Source organism: Falco naumanni, chromosome 7 (assembly GCF_017639655.2).
Source record: "Falco naumanni isolate bFalNau1 chromosome 7, bFalNau1.pat, whole genome shotgun sequence".
Classification (NCBI taxonomy): Eukaryota; Metazoa; Chordata; class Aves; order Falconiformes; family Falconidae; genus Falco; species Falco naumanni.
In genome coordinates this window covers 65,405,984-65,420,329 of record NC_054060.1, presented here as the reverse complement: position 1 = coordinate 65,420,329, position 14,346 = coordinate 65,405,984, and the positions used below count along the sequence as shown (strand labels likewise).

The 14,346-nt window shown below is 49.3% G+C and overlaps 1 protein-coding gene across 2 annotated transcripts in view; it reads right to left on the bottom strand.

Annotated features, from left to right (window-relative positions):
* Positions 1 to 906: 906 nt before the first annotated feature.
* Positions 907 to 14,346, bottom strand: part of ADCK1 (aarF domain containing kinase 1) — a 78,135-nt gene continuing 64,695 nt past the window's right edge. For both annotated transcript variants that reach the window (XM_040601509.1, XM_040601510.1), the window contains 4 exons: positions 8,267 to 8,416; positions 7,817 to 8,014; positions 3,341 to 3,534; positions 907 to 1,937 (listed from right to left, as the gene is read on the bottom strand). In XM_040601509.1, coding sequence (XP_040457443.1) covers positions 1,766 to 1,937; positions 3,341 to 3,534; positions 7,817 to 8,014; positions 8,267 to 8,416 — 714 coding nt within the window. In that variant the 3' untranslated portion in view covers positions 907 to 1,765. The remainder of the gene's footprint in view (positions 1,938 to 3,340; positions 3,535 to 7,816; positions 8,015 to 8,266; positions 8,417 to 14,346) is intronic.

Below are 14,346 nucleotides of genomic sequence, written 5' to 3'. Positions count from 1 at the left end.
CCTTCCCTCTCCCACACAGCCAGCAGGAGGATCAGTTCCTCAGGGACTCACACACACTCACACTCTGCTCCCTGCTTCCCTTGCCATGCAAAGGGACTCACTGCGAGGTGGAGTCTCGCACTCGTACAAGCTGGGAAACTGCACACAAACTGAGAGAGCGCACGGTCTTCTTGTGGCTTACTCTCAGGCACAGGCTGGTGCCCGAGTAACGACCCTCAGCTTAGCAAGCTTGCTGGCAGTAGAGGGATGTTCCCATCCTGTCCTTCGTGTTCCCTTTCACCAAGACTGTTTATGAGAAAGCTGAAATGATCTTAGCAGTCACCTCCATCCATCCACCCTTCCCGGCTGCAGGAATCCTCACAAGCAAGCAGGGATGTCTCCCGGGATCCCAAAGACGTCTCACATAAAGGAGGCCTCTGGGTGAGGCTTCCTGGTAACTATCCCACAGCTGCAGAATCAGAGCCATCAGACCTGTCACTTGCACCACCGAGCAAGTGGCAGGTTTTCGTCTGAGGCAAGAGCAGCAAAACCCCACAGGCAGTGACAAGGTGAAACGCTCAGTGTGTGGCACGGGGATGGCGACATCTCACAGATGAGCTGCAGCGCGCAGCCACTGGCAGGGAGGAGGCAGGCTCAGCATGGATCTGGGTGGCAAGGAGTGGTGCGTCCTCCGAGCAGAACGACGCCCACTCCTCCATCCCACCCCAACACACATCTGATGCAGCAGCACCAGAGGACTCAGATGTGGAACAAACCTCCTGGGAAGAGGAAAGACCAAACGGCCATTTCATTTGGCTTGCAAGGAGTTAACAGTGCTGCCTGGCATCACTCCGTGGAGAAATGGAAACAGGACTGAGGTTAGAGGCCCCAGCATCACCCTGAGCATGCAGCCAGGCATCCCTCCCCTGAAGGTCTTTGATACAACGCATTTATTTTGCTGTGTGGCAGTACTGTACAGTACACATACATTACCAGCAGTTTCAGAGCCCTGAGTTGTCATTCCTCCTGCCTTCCCTGAATTTCAGAAAAGAGACAGGACCGTTGTCCCTTTCCCCTATTTCACTTGCAAGGGAACAGGCCAGGAAAAGTCCAAAAACAGAGGCACTTGCTGACAGGACTGGAGACAAACCTCAGAAAGCCACACTCCCAGTCCACCACTCTCACCGTTACGGTCCCCTCTCTGCACCAGGTGCCAGCTAGTTTATGAGCCAGCCCTAGTGCCAGCTCTCCACGAGATCCCACTCCTCTGAGAAACTCTCTCCACACCTGAACAGAAATCAGACTAAGGAGACTGCAAAAACTAACATAAACCTCATTGGATTTTAAAGGGGCTTTACCACCTCCCTCTGAGGGTCTGAGAAACGTTTTGGGCAGGGCTGGGATTCTCTTAAATTCTCTATGATTGTTTAAGAAAAAGCCAAGGAGAGGCTTTTGCTTCCAGTGCAGTCCCACTGGAATTTGAGTGGAATTTCCTCTGCTCAGATGGGGAAAGAAAGTACCCTGCCCTTCCAGACGCACGGTATCCCACACCTCCTTTTCCTCACCCCTGAAACGGCAGAGCTCCCGTGCAGATTCCACCTCTCCGTGCCACAGAGAAAGCTAATGCTGTAACAGGCAAGGACAGTGCAGCATGTAACGTGGAACAAGACCCAAAAATAGCCCACAGAATAGACAGAAATAGTCAGAAAGGCAAATGTGCCATGGAGAGTGGAAGGGAGGGAGCGACGGAGGGAGGGAGCACCCAGGCCTCTCCCACTAGTTCATGTCAGTACGTGGAATGGTGCGTCCGGCTCAGGAGAGCAATGACCCAGCTCCCCAGCTGCGACCCCTTCAGCCACAGGAAGAGTTCATACAAGTTGATCTGCCACAGGCTCAGGGCTTCTGTGAATGAGATCTGGACTTTCCTGTAAAACGAGTGACTCTTGCTCCTCTGGTACCTAGAATGAGAGAAACAGCTGCATTAGATCCAGCAGGATGCAGCCTGGTGGGAAGGAGCTCTGTCCTATGTCTTCAGTACAACTGACCCTCCCCAGCAGAGGGGAACATCCCACATGTGGATAAACCCCAGCAGTGCAGACCCCTCGGAGCAATGTTCCTGAGGAGCTGGGAACTGTCTTCCTCACGTGAATCCAGACAGCCTGCTCCCCTGCGAGCCCTGTTCTCTCCCCACTGCATGTAGTAACCCTGGGCCATGGCATCCTCTGCTTCTATGCCCAGCTTCCCTTCAGCTAATGGGGACAGATGAATACCCCTATAGCCTTTCCTGGTAGCCCATTCGTAAGAGTCTAGCAATCCTGACGCACTGATTCCAGGAAAAGTAATTCTCTACCTTTCTTTAGAAGCAAAGGTTAACTGCGCTTCATAGGTCCCTCATCAGCCAGAGAAATAACTGTTATTTCTTCTGCAAGGAGAAGGAAAAGGAGTGCAGAAGAATGCAGAAGTACATTGACTCATAAGACTCACAGATGGAAATCACTTGCGTGACTCCTGTTCCTGGCTTTTAAACATCAGCCCGATCTTCACAGTCAGCCCTAACCCCTCTATCAGGCTACAGAAACTGGCAACAGTGAACTTTCAGATCTTTCCTACCCACAAATACTTCCTAGAGGTGATGCCTACAATGGGCAGGAAGCCCCTTGCCCTCCTCTGGAGGGGCCAGACCCTAAACCCTTACCCTAAGGCTTCCAACTCCATCCCTGTCCCCACCCCCAGGGTGACAGACCTGTCCTCTGAAGAGGCTGATGGGCATGAGAACAGCACAGACAGTGGCTTAGACATGTAACTGAGCAGGGGTAGGACCACAGCAGATGTGCTAATCAGGGGGAGAGGTCCACAGCTAAGAGTAAGAGGTCAAGCTATGCCTTGTCAGGGCCCTGAGTGGGGGGCTCTAATAAGCTTTAATGGCCCTGACTAACCTGGGACTTCCCCCAATGCTCTGCTCCTAGGCCCAGGAGCTCTGGTTAATCTTAGGCCTGCACTTTGAGTCCCTGCCTGAGCTACGCTGGAGGAGTAATGGTCCCCAGCTCATGTCCTGCTGTGAAAGCCCTTGACCTGGACCTCAACTCACGTACTGACCTCTTGGCTTGACCTCAGCCCTGTCTTGTCACCATGGACCTGCTGACAACCACTGGACCTGATCTACAGCTTGACTTTCTGGTTTGACCTTGGACCTGCCCTGCCACCACGATGTTACGTTATGATACAGACTTTTGACTGGGTCTGTCCTGCCCGCCTTGCTTAGCTACTGTGGGACTGGGTCCTGGCTGGCCAGTTGGCCCTGGGGTTCCCACCTGCCCCTGCTGCTCCATGCCTGCCTCTGGTGCGTGGAGAAGAGACTCACGTGGAAACAGCTCTGATGCAGCAGCGAGACATGTTGAGAAAGGAGCTGGCACTGGCCCGTGTGTGCAGGGCTGACTCAATCCCCCTTAACAGGTCATTGGTCTTCAGCAGCAGCAGCATCTGGCGGGGGACATTGTTGAGGAGCTGGGTGATCTGGGGTAGGTAAGCAGCAGCGTTGGACCGGATCTCCACGTCCTGCGGCCAGCCGGGTCATGTCAGGGAGAAAAGAGAGAGAAGATGAGGGTGTGTGGGAAACCCAGGTGCAGATGCCATTGAGCTTTGGCAGGAGGAGACAGTTCTTCCAGATCGTGACTCTAGCCCAGAAGCTAAAGAGCTCTTTGTCCTGCTTTCCTGAAGACCCCTGGCTGTCCCAAGCCCTCACAACCCAGTCACAGATCACTTGCCATATCCCACCTGCCCCTCCGTGGGATAAGGCCCTGTCCGCTCACTGGCAGGACCAGCAGCCTCTCAGCAGCGCAGGGCACCCGCGGCTATCTCAGTTCTTGGCCCCAGGCAGCCCACAGCAACCACGTCTCATTACTGCCGCTGCAGCCTTCCGAGCCTCACCTCAGCACCCCCAAGGCTGGCAGAGCTGCAGGGAGCACAGGGCTGCTCAGAAGGTGGAGGCATGCCGCAGGGACAACCGGGCTGCTCCTTGGTTTGCTGTCCCGTGCAACTGCTGGCTTTATGTTACACCGAAGAAGCTGTTTTCAAGGCCTGGTTTAGTCCTCTGTCCTCAACACAACCCAGCAGCAGAGAGAAAGCATTATGCAGTGAAGCACCATGATAACCCAAAAGATCAAAAACTGTCATCTGCCAGATTAAGGGACTGTTTAGACCCATATCCCGTCTGGCAACCGCCAGTAGCAAACACTTAAGGAACGAGTATAAGACCAAGGCAGGCTGCCGTGGTTTAACCCCAGCCGGTGGCCAAGCACCACGCAGCCGCTTGCTCACTGACCCCCAACCCAGAGGGGTAGGGAGGAGAATTGGAAAGGAATGTAAAACCCAAGGGCTGCGATAAGAACAATTTAATAATTTAAATAGAATTTAAAAAGGTAAGAACAACAACAATAACAATAATAATAGTAATAATAATAATAGCAGTTACAATGAAAAGGTGGGGGAAAGGATAAAATCCAAAGGAAAATGGAGAAAGGAAACCAAGTGATGCACAGTACAACTGCTCACCACCCGCTGACCGGTGCCCAGCCAGTCCCCGAGCAGTGATCCCATGCCACCAGCTAACCCTCCAAGTTTATACACCAAGCATGACGTCCCGTGGTATGGAATACCTCTTTGGCTGGTTGAGGTCACCTGTCCTGGCTGTGTCCCTTCCCAGCCTCTTGTGCCCCTCAGCATTCTGGCTGGCAAGGCCCAAGAAACCAAAAAATCCTTGACTTAGCATAAATATTACCCAGCAACAACTAAAACCATCGGTGCGTTATCAGCATTGTTCTCACATCAGAGCCAAAACACAGCACTGTACTAGCTACTTTCTTCAAGTTAACTCCATCCCAGCCAAAACCAGGACACAGGCACAGGGTGATCCTTCATGTTCCTTGGTTCCCCAGCTTCCAACAAATACACAGGCCATGGTAAGATCCCAGTGACAACTGATGGGCTACAGCCTGAGCCACTTCAGATGGGCTCCCCTACAAACATGAGCACCATGCAAGACAGCCAGCTCCCACTCTTCTGCCTCTTCTTAGACCTGAGTGTGGTGTGGAGCCGATTCCACACGCATACCGTGTCCCTACCTCTTCCTACAGAGGACATGACACGAATCAGCCCCTGGAACATTTGAAATCTCCAGAATCCGGCGGAACAGATGCGGAGGGCAGCAAATAACTCCTGACAGGAAGGAGGCTCCTCTGTGGGAAAGGACAGTTCTAAAACCTCTCCTCTGGAATGAGGGCTGGCTGGCCTGTATTTCATCATCTCACACTCACTGCGAATTTCAGTCTTATTATAAAGGAACAGACCTGCACAAATCAAGTGTGCAGGCCATGATGGTCAGAGATGTAGACAGCTCACCCACCACCATGGTTGCTTTGCTGCTGACAAATAAATCTTTGTGTCCTGCCTCTGTCACTGACAAAATACACAAAGCTTCAGCAAGAAGACGCTTAGCTCTCCTAAATGTTAAATGTTTTGTTCCATTATTTGGTGGCAGAAAATTCCTCCCTGATTATCTCTTATCCCAGGCAGCATCACTGCACAGCCTACTTTATTTTCCACACATAGGTTTTCTTTTCTATTTCTTTTCTTTTTATTTTTAGCTCCAGCTGCTTGTCCACATCACAAAACAACCACACGATCTGTCATCAGAACTGTCATTTTCTGTCAAGGGCAAAGCCTGTGTGCAGGGAAAGAAATGAGCTATGCCACAGGACCTGAGAAAAGCCCCTTGGCTGCCGCTGCTGAGGCTGCTGCAGGATGCAGCAAAACACAGTCATAAAATCAGATGAGATGAGGCTAGCAGCCACCCTGAGCGGTCAGCTGCCTGGCCCTTGGCTTAAGGCAGGAACAACTACACCTATGGCAATCCTCACAATTTGCATAGCCTGCTCCTAAAACTCTACAGTGATGTGACTCAAAGTTTCCCCAGACCATCCACACCAGCGTTTTACTGGTCTTACCATTAGATCTGGCTTTCCTTATGTTTAAGCCCAATCTCCTTAGCTGAATTTAAACCTGGTTACTTCTTGTCCTGTTGGCAGCACTTTAACAGATTCGAAAATCACTACCGTAAGACTTCTTGACCTGTGCTTTATTCTGGACTTTTTCTGCCCTAACTTGCTCAGACTTACCTCATGGGCTGCATCTGCTTGACCACTAGCCCTTGTAGCTTCCTACTGGACTTGCCCCATCAAACCCCAGTCTTGAGATGCAGTGCCCCAGGCTGGACACAGCACCACAGGTAAGATTTTGGTCCAGGAGCGTGCTGCCTCGTCTCACAAGCCACCCTCATGTCAATACATCCTCAAGCACACTCTCTGGAGCTCTGTGCTGATGGTACCTGCCTACCCAGCGCTTGGCTCTTGCTGCTGATACAATCTTTCAAATTCACCTCTAAACAAGGGCAGGCAGCAGCTCATTTCCTAATGCCATAGCAAATCTGCTCAGCTCCCCATTATCTGCAGCAGGATTATCCAGTTTCAGCATTAATTGTGTCATGCAGGCAAAGACAACAGAGCTAGTTCCACACACGCAATTCAATCCAACGACAAAGTTCACTAGCCCACACAAGGCACCATGCGGCTGCAGCTACACCTCTGGCATAACCTTTGCAAGCCAGCTGAGGATGAGCAGTGCTTATTAGCTCAGATTCAACACTGGTCTTGTAGTATTGGAGCCAGCTCTGTGTCAATTTGTCTTGGTGCCTCTGAATTCTTTTATGGAGCTATGAGCTCCAGAACTCACCAGATCAAGCCTCTATCTGCTAGACAGCCACTATATGTTATTTCCAATATGCAGAAAATTAACTGACATAGGAAGCAATCAAATTACTGGGCAATGGGATCTGTTACCCAAGGTATCTGACCTACTCATCGCCATGGGTGATGGCAATCCAGTGCAGCAAATTCTGCCACTTCCATCAAAATGAAACACCAACCCAAAGGAATTTCCAGAAGAGAATTTCACAGGACAATGCCATAACACTACCTAAATGAGTTTCACCCTCTCTACTACAAATGCGTGCAGAAAAAAACAAACCATAGGATACCACACATTTCCACCTACAGGCACTAGTCCGTTGGCTGAAATCACATCACTATATGCTCACCTCTACAAACACGACAGTTGTAGGGGCTGCTGTTATTCTCAAGGTGGTGTGTGCACATCAGGAGTGCAAGGAGGCACAAGAAGGATCCCAGCATGTGTGGACAGGAAAGGGTGGAAAACCTAAGTGACAATTTCCTAGATTTGCAGTGATTGAGTTGACAGGATCTGCAGTTAAGCAACCTTGACTCCAAGTTAATAGGGTTTCTGATTGGGAGGTAATTTCCAAGGGTTTTTAGGAGTTTGTATCAGTGCTGATAGTCATTTACATGCATAGTGATAATGCATTATCCTTCTCGTGTCTTCCCACTAAGCCTTTATGTCTCCTCTACCTTAACCTATCCTCCTTGATGGTTCCCTGCACAGCTGCATTCAACACTTTTTTAAGAAAAGGCTGATCTACAAATGTTTCCCCTGCCAGAACTGGTGAACACTTAGCCATTAAAATATTATACAAAATTTAAGCAGCCCATGACAAGTGAAACTGGGAAATTAAGTTCAGCCACTATAAAACGCGTTGCAGAAGGAGTCCTGGCTTTTTCTAGCTCAGCTGTTAAAGCAGAATTTGCTACAGAGCTGCTAGGGGTTGCCCAGCATTGTTGCAGTATCAGTGGTGCAAGTGATTACGAAAAAAGAGAGGTGCCCCAGGAGAAGGAAGGGCCTGTGACAGGGAAGGGCACACAGGACCTACCTCGCTGGCTGAGACTGGCGACCGGTCAATGCCCCTGTTGACAGACTCCCAGGATCTGGCTGTCAGCATGCAGGCAAAGAGGGGGTACAAATTCCCTGCCCCAAGCCGCTGGCTGTACTTCTGCACCCTTTTCATATCGGCCTTGATGAGGGCCTGCCAAAGGCGGCAGTAGTCCATGCGGAATGACTCGCTCAGCACCTGGGGAGGGAGACATGGTCCTCAGAAGTCCACAGAAAACAGGGAACTGGGGGAAAAGCTTTGTGCCCCCTAGCTGTGCCCCATCCCCCATTTCAGAGCCAGGAAACATCCTTGGAGAGTTATGGGAGTAATAGGAAAAATGTATCCATATGGGTTTAGGAGGGGGGGAAAGGCTGCAGCTGGCTGTACTCCTTCAGCCTGACGCCCACAGGCAGCCTCACAAGGCCCTGGAAGCCCCCCATAGCTACGTACCTGGTAGAGCCCGTGGTCCAGGAGGATAATGTGGGCCTTGCCAGAGGCTGGGCATTTCTTCACGAGCACGTTGCCCGGGTGCGGGTCACAGTGCACAAAGCCGTTCACAAAGATCATTTCGCTGTAGAGCTTCCCCAGGTTGCGAGAGATCTGTGAGAAGACAGGAGACGGTCACACACTGTGACCCACAGCAGGGCGCCTGCCGGGGAGGGGACACAGCCCCCGCACACCAGCACTGCAGGGAGCAAGGGCCTGGCACGTGCCTGTGTCCCCGTGCAGAGCTCTTGCAGCTCCCCGCACTAACAAACGCACAGTGTGGCTGCTGGCATCTGCCATGGGGTGACCCGGGGCATTCCGGGAAGGATCCATACAGGAGGCACTATGAAGCTGTTTGAGGAGTCAGGGGTTATTTAATGACACTTCCCTGGCACAAAAAAGAGAAAAGACCTGTGGGTAGGAATGGGGTTTCTGGTAATGAGGATGAAAGCAAGGCAGCAGTTAGGGGCAGGCAGGCATTCACAGGGAAGGCACGGGAAGAGCTGCTGGGGTGGGTGAGGGGCTGCTCAGAGGAAGACTCAGGTATTTCCATTCGTGGATGGCAGCAGAACCCAGTGGAGGAGGGGGGGAGGTGACTGAGCCTGTCCATCTGCTTACCAGAAAGAACACGGGTTCCCTCTCCTCTCCAACACTGTCCCCCACTCTCCCTCTTTCTTCCTTCAGACCCACTCTAATCTGATCTGCGATGTCTATGAAGATGAAGCAGAACAGAAAAGCTCTTTAAATCATCCCGTCACTGCTATGTCCCTCCATGCCGCTGCTCCTTATCATCAAGAGATGTTATTAAAGTTAAAAACCACCTAGGAGCAAGCACACATCTGCAGGGCCCGGGATCAATCCCTTGCCATGCACTAACACTGCACCCTCGCCCTGACATCCCACCGCCAGCCCCCCCCACCATCCGAGAGCAGCATGGTGCTCCACAGTTGACTGCTGAATAAGCAACTCCAAGACAACAGTTATGCATGATTCCAAGCATGTCCCCAGGACAGAGTGTAAGCAGCAAACAGGCAGCTGTTCCCATAAGCAGAGGTGGCAAAAGAGGTAACAGGAATACCAACAACAGCTCATCCTGCAGAAAACCCAACAGCCAGGGAAGGGTTTGCCTTACCCCCCTCTGAAATGCAGCCACCTCTGAGAACAGTCTTCGTTACAGAAAGTGCCCAAGTAACTACAAATAAGGAGTTAGGATGGGAACTCTGCAGCACACCAACAGGCACAGCTTTAGGACCAGGTGGGACAACCCTCCATCCCTCAAGTGGGACTTGGAGCCACTCCTGAATCACAGAGAATGCTGCCCCCATGCCAAACCACCCACGCAGGTGGCACAGCCCAGCCCTGTGGTCTCCTGTAGTGCAGTTCCCCTAATGCTACACTGGTGCTACTGGAAGTACTAGCCGAGGGGAATGATGTTTCCCTTCTGAATCACCAGCAGACATCCCTGGAGCAATGAAGTGACTCTTACAGGTCTCCTAGATTAACAAGCTCTAGAATTGAATAGGACCAAAGTACCAGGTGCTGTGACCTAGAACAGCTGAGCAGCACTTGCTGACAGTCCAAGGACATGCCAGCTAGTCACTCATTCACACAGCCTTCCACACACCCGCACACCAGGGGGAATGGACTTGGACATCATGACTGACCACAGCATCAACCACAACACCCATGCACACACACTGAGCGAACTGCATTTTGCCCTCTCTGCCCCTGCTGTTTGTCCTCCAGGGACCTGGAAGAGCACAGAATTGAAGGTGAGGACTTGGGGACAACCTGGGCTGGCAATATAATGCTTCACACCCGTTAAACACAAGTCCAGACAAAGAGCTGGCAGTTCTGTGAACCTGTTGGTTGGTCGTGGCTAAAGCCTGGAAAGCTGTTCATTTGGGGCACGGGAGTTTGTGCAACCTCCATCCTTGGAAGTTTTAAAGACCTGACTGGGTAACACCCTGAGTAAACTGGTCTGACCTCATAGCTGGCCCTGCCTTAGCAGGAGGTTTGATAGCAGACCTCCTAAAGCCCCTTCCAATTTCAATATATCCTAGGATCCTACAAAAACCCCTCTCACCAAGTTATCCATGCCACCCTCATTACAGGTTCTTATGGTATGGCTGTAGGCTCCTCCGGGTATGGGGAAGGTCTCCCCTCTTGAGTCACCATCAGCAGACAGGTCACTGAACAGATCTGTGGTCATAGCCTTTCGCAGCCCACAATGCAACACAAATAAAACAGCTCAGGATTCATCTTCCCATGAGAACAGAGGGCTTCACAGCCCTGTTCGAACCCACAGGCTGGGCCATGGGTATAAGATAATCCTCACTGCAAGATCCCCATCCTCTCTCCCTTCCCTGCTGTACTTACATTTACCTCTTCCTCAGAAGTACCTTCACTCCTTAATTCACCGAGACTAGACTTTATCGCTTTTTTAAGAAAGAGGAACACATTCTGTATAATTTAGTTAGCATACAGAAGACATGTTACAGGGATTTATGATATAAGCATATAAACAGTCTTTACTTTTGGGAAAAAAAATTACCCAGTGTTAAGAGATGGAGCTGTGCTGCACATTAAAGTAGTTTCGCATATTTTTGTCTGTTGACATGCCTCTAAAATAGGGTAAAAATTAAATTAAGATAGAAAGCACCAATATTGTTGAATTCTAAACAAAAAAGGAAGGTTATGTTTCTAGGGCTTAGAGTGTAATATGTGAATAGTGACCAAGCATTATAATTTAGACAAAAGGAGTTCATGTTTCTAGAGAAAAAGTTTAGGAAAAAACCATGAAACCTTTATATACATTAACTGTCCGGTACTGTGCCCCATCACTATGGTCCTTTATTCCACCCTTATTGAGAAGGCCACTGGATAAACAACATATACAGGAATCACTTTGGAAGAATGCAGTTAGGTGAAACGAGAAAACAAATGCGTGAAAACCTCCACCCAGGAGAAGGGAGGAATTCAGCGTGCATTTCGGCTGTGGAAGACCTCGGGGTGAAGGTGCACCACAAATTAGACAAAAGGTTGCAATTGTTTACGGAAGCAAAGACAAAAGTAAACACACAGGCATTTTGTCATGACACGGAGAGGTCATCATTCCTTTCCCTGTTTATCATCCAACACAACGAAGCCCTTATCATTACCAGGGTTCCCCAGCATCGTTCTGCGGCACACCATAAAAAAATAATAATCACCCTTGGAATCCTGCACTCACTTCCAGACATCTCATTAACCGACAGTAGCAGACTACACAGAGTGAGTCCAGAGAAAGCAAATAAATGAGCAGGATGCAGGAGGAATTTACTTGGGAAAAAGATAAAAAGAGCTGAAGATTCCAAAGTTGGCTAGGGAACGGCAGAGGAGAGGCAGTCTGCCAATGTTAGGAGGTTTGAATATCAAGGATGCAGAAGCACCTTCTGCATTTCTGTCGCATAATGCAGAGGATCCCAAGCTGCAGTATAGGTAGCACCAGTGATATTTTTCTTCTTGTATAAGTACACAGCTGCAAACTGTTGCTGCCATCAATTTTGAAAGCCTGGACAACCTGTTACCCTCATATGATCTACTAGGAGCTACTTTTGATGAACCCGTATTATACTCCCTTGTATACAGTACCACAGCTGCAAACTCCTGGGCACACACCAGCCCTTGTACACAACTCTCCTCTTAACAAATCAGCACACCCAGCTGACAGAGCAACCCGACTGGGAAGTCCATCACCAATGAGTATCTTTACAAACACCAATACACAACAGTTAGCAAGAAACCTCTCAGAAAGGAAAGAATGCATGCAAATTTGAGCCTATGAATACTGCCACAGTAAAAAGATGGCGCGTATGTTCATGGATAGCTGCACTGTAACAAACCAGCCTGGGTTATCCAGGGAAAGTCCCTGATACTTTCCTGGCCTTGTGAGCAAGCTGGAGTAGTCCTGGCTCCGTGCCTCCAACTGCCATGAAGAAAAAAGGCAAAGAAAAAAAATCCTGTGACACGGTCCTGCAGAGCTGATCTCACAGCCTGCCCCTGATAAGTCCCAGATGAAACTGCCTGATAGGGCATCATCCCTTCCTGTCCCACCTCCATCTGTGACTGTCTCTTTAGATCAGGAGCAGATACGAGTCTCTGGCCTTAATTTGGCTGTAATATTTGCCAATTATTTTAAGAGATGGCGACACTAACTTCTATTGATCTCATTAAAAGTAAAGGTCGTTGTGCAGCTCATTTCTCAGGACTCAATATTACCTCCTCAGGCCAAAATAATAGCATTGATTTTGGAACCTTAATCGAAGGTTAATTGGATTGAAGAGTGCATTGGGTTTTTGCTTTCTTTCGTCATTGTTATTACAGCCACCATCTAAGGGTTTGCTTAATCCTGCTAGGGCAATCCTGCCCAATTAAACTGGTGTCAAATTAGCAAAAGGTGCAGATGGAGAATAGCCACAATTTGGAGCCTGCTCTGTCTGTGCTCTGAAATGGCTCTTCTCCATAGCAGATTAGGATGGTCACGCCCAAGAGATGGGATTTCATGCTCTGTCCTCTGTGATACAGTTGTGAGGATCAAAACACAGAGCTCTGTAAAGCTGTACTATCACTATGCACTGATCTAGCATCACAGCAAGGTGATGTCTGGACACACATGGTGTCATTAAGATACAGGAATAGTTTTTAGGACTCCTGGAGTGTACTCCTAGCATGCCCCATACTCTCTGTTGGGGACTGAGGAAATTATTTTCCTGCTCAATGCCCCATCTTCCACAGCATTTAAGTGGGGAGAAATATTCTGACTCATCCACCCAGGGAACTTGAGGGACTAACTTGATAAGTTTCTACAGATTCTCAAAAAGAAACAGGTAGAGAATACCAGCCATTGTTTATTTAATTGTTTCTTGCATCTCTGTCAGACCCAAAATGGCCATGGGGATCATTTTCCCTTGGCTTTAAATGTAGTCATATTTCCTTGGATTTAATGTAAAGCATCTTGATGAGACTTAAGCAATTGATTGACACCGATGTTTAAGACTGACTTCCAGTAAGAAAGGGGTTAGTGTGTAATTTAACTCTTTTACCTGGTGTCTTTGCACAGTTCAGAAGCTGGAAATGCTGGAGGTCACCATCCTTGCTTACCAGTGCCTTGTGAATTTTCATCAAGCTTCAGACAAGAGGAAATGTATGGGAAGCTGCAAGGAAACCTCTCCCCGGACCAAACTGGCAGGTGCAAAGAGCAAGAATAGCCTTTTTCCTCAGAAAGAGTGTTCTTCTCCATGCTCAATTTCATCTAGCACTTGAGTGTTATAAGCACAAATACTTGAGACGTGAAAGGTTTCCACACTTGTGCTGACAAAGGGATCCCATCCTGGGAAATCCCACTTAAATTTGAGCAGTTACAAGGCAGCAGCTACCAACTCTTGGCAGAAGGGTAAATCCCATACTGAAAGCATATTTCAAGTTGCAAAGCTGTCAACCATGAGAAGGTAGCCGGGTTCTTTATTGAGCTAAGAGATACCATTCCAGTGCAGAACCCATTTAGTAACAGAAGGAAACAAAAAGCCACAGTAGGCTGGAGTGACAGATGGCAATAATTGCGCACAGTAGCTCATCTTAAGTACCTTAGCTGTTTGCTTTCACTTCTCAGCTGGACAAAACACTTTCCTGACTTCTGAATCATCCATGGCTCATGACCAGCCTTTTAGTGAGCTGAAGTACACGGCATCATTTCCTTTCCCTGACTCAAGTCCAAGTCAGGGCGATCATGGAGGACTCTCCACTTGGCTACCCGAGCTGGCTGGTTAGCTGGAGGTGATACAGCAAATGCCACAAGTGCATCTGTAAACTCCACAGCTCCCACAGCCTGCTGATCCAGCAGCCTCTGTGGAGACAGGCAGAGCATCCACAAGGAAGGACAGGGAGGACCCATGCAGCAGATCAGAGATAATGTTAGGATTTGTATACAGACACGGTCTCTCTAAATGAAACAGGTAAAATCAGGATGGGCATAAAAGGAACATTTGTGCCATTTGAGATCTTCT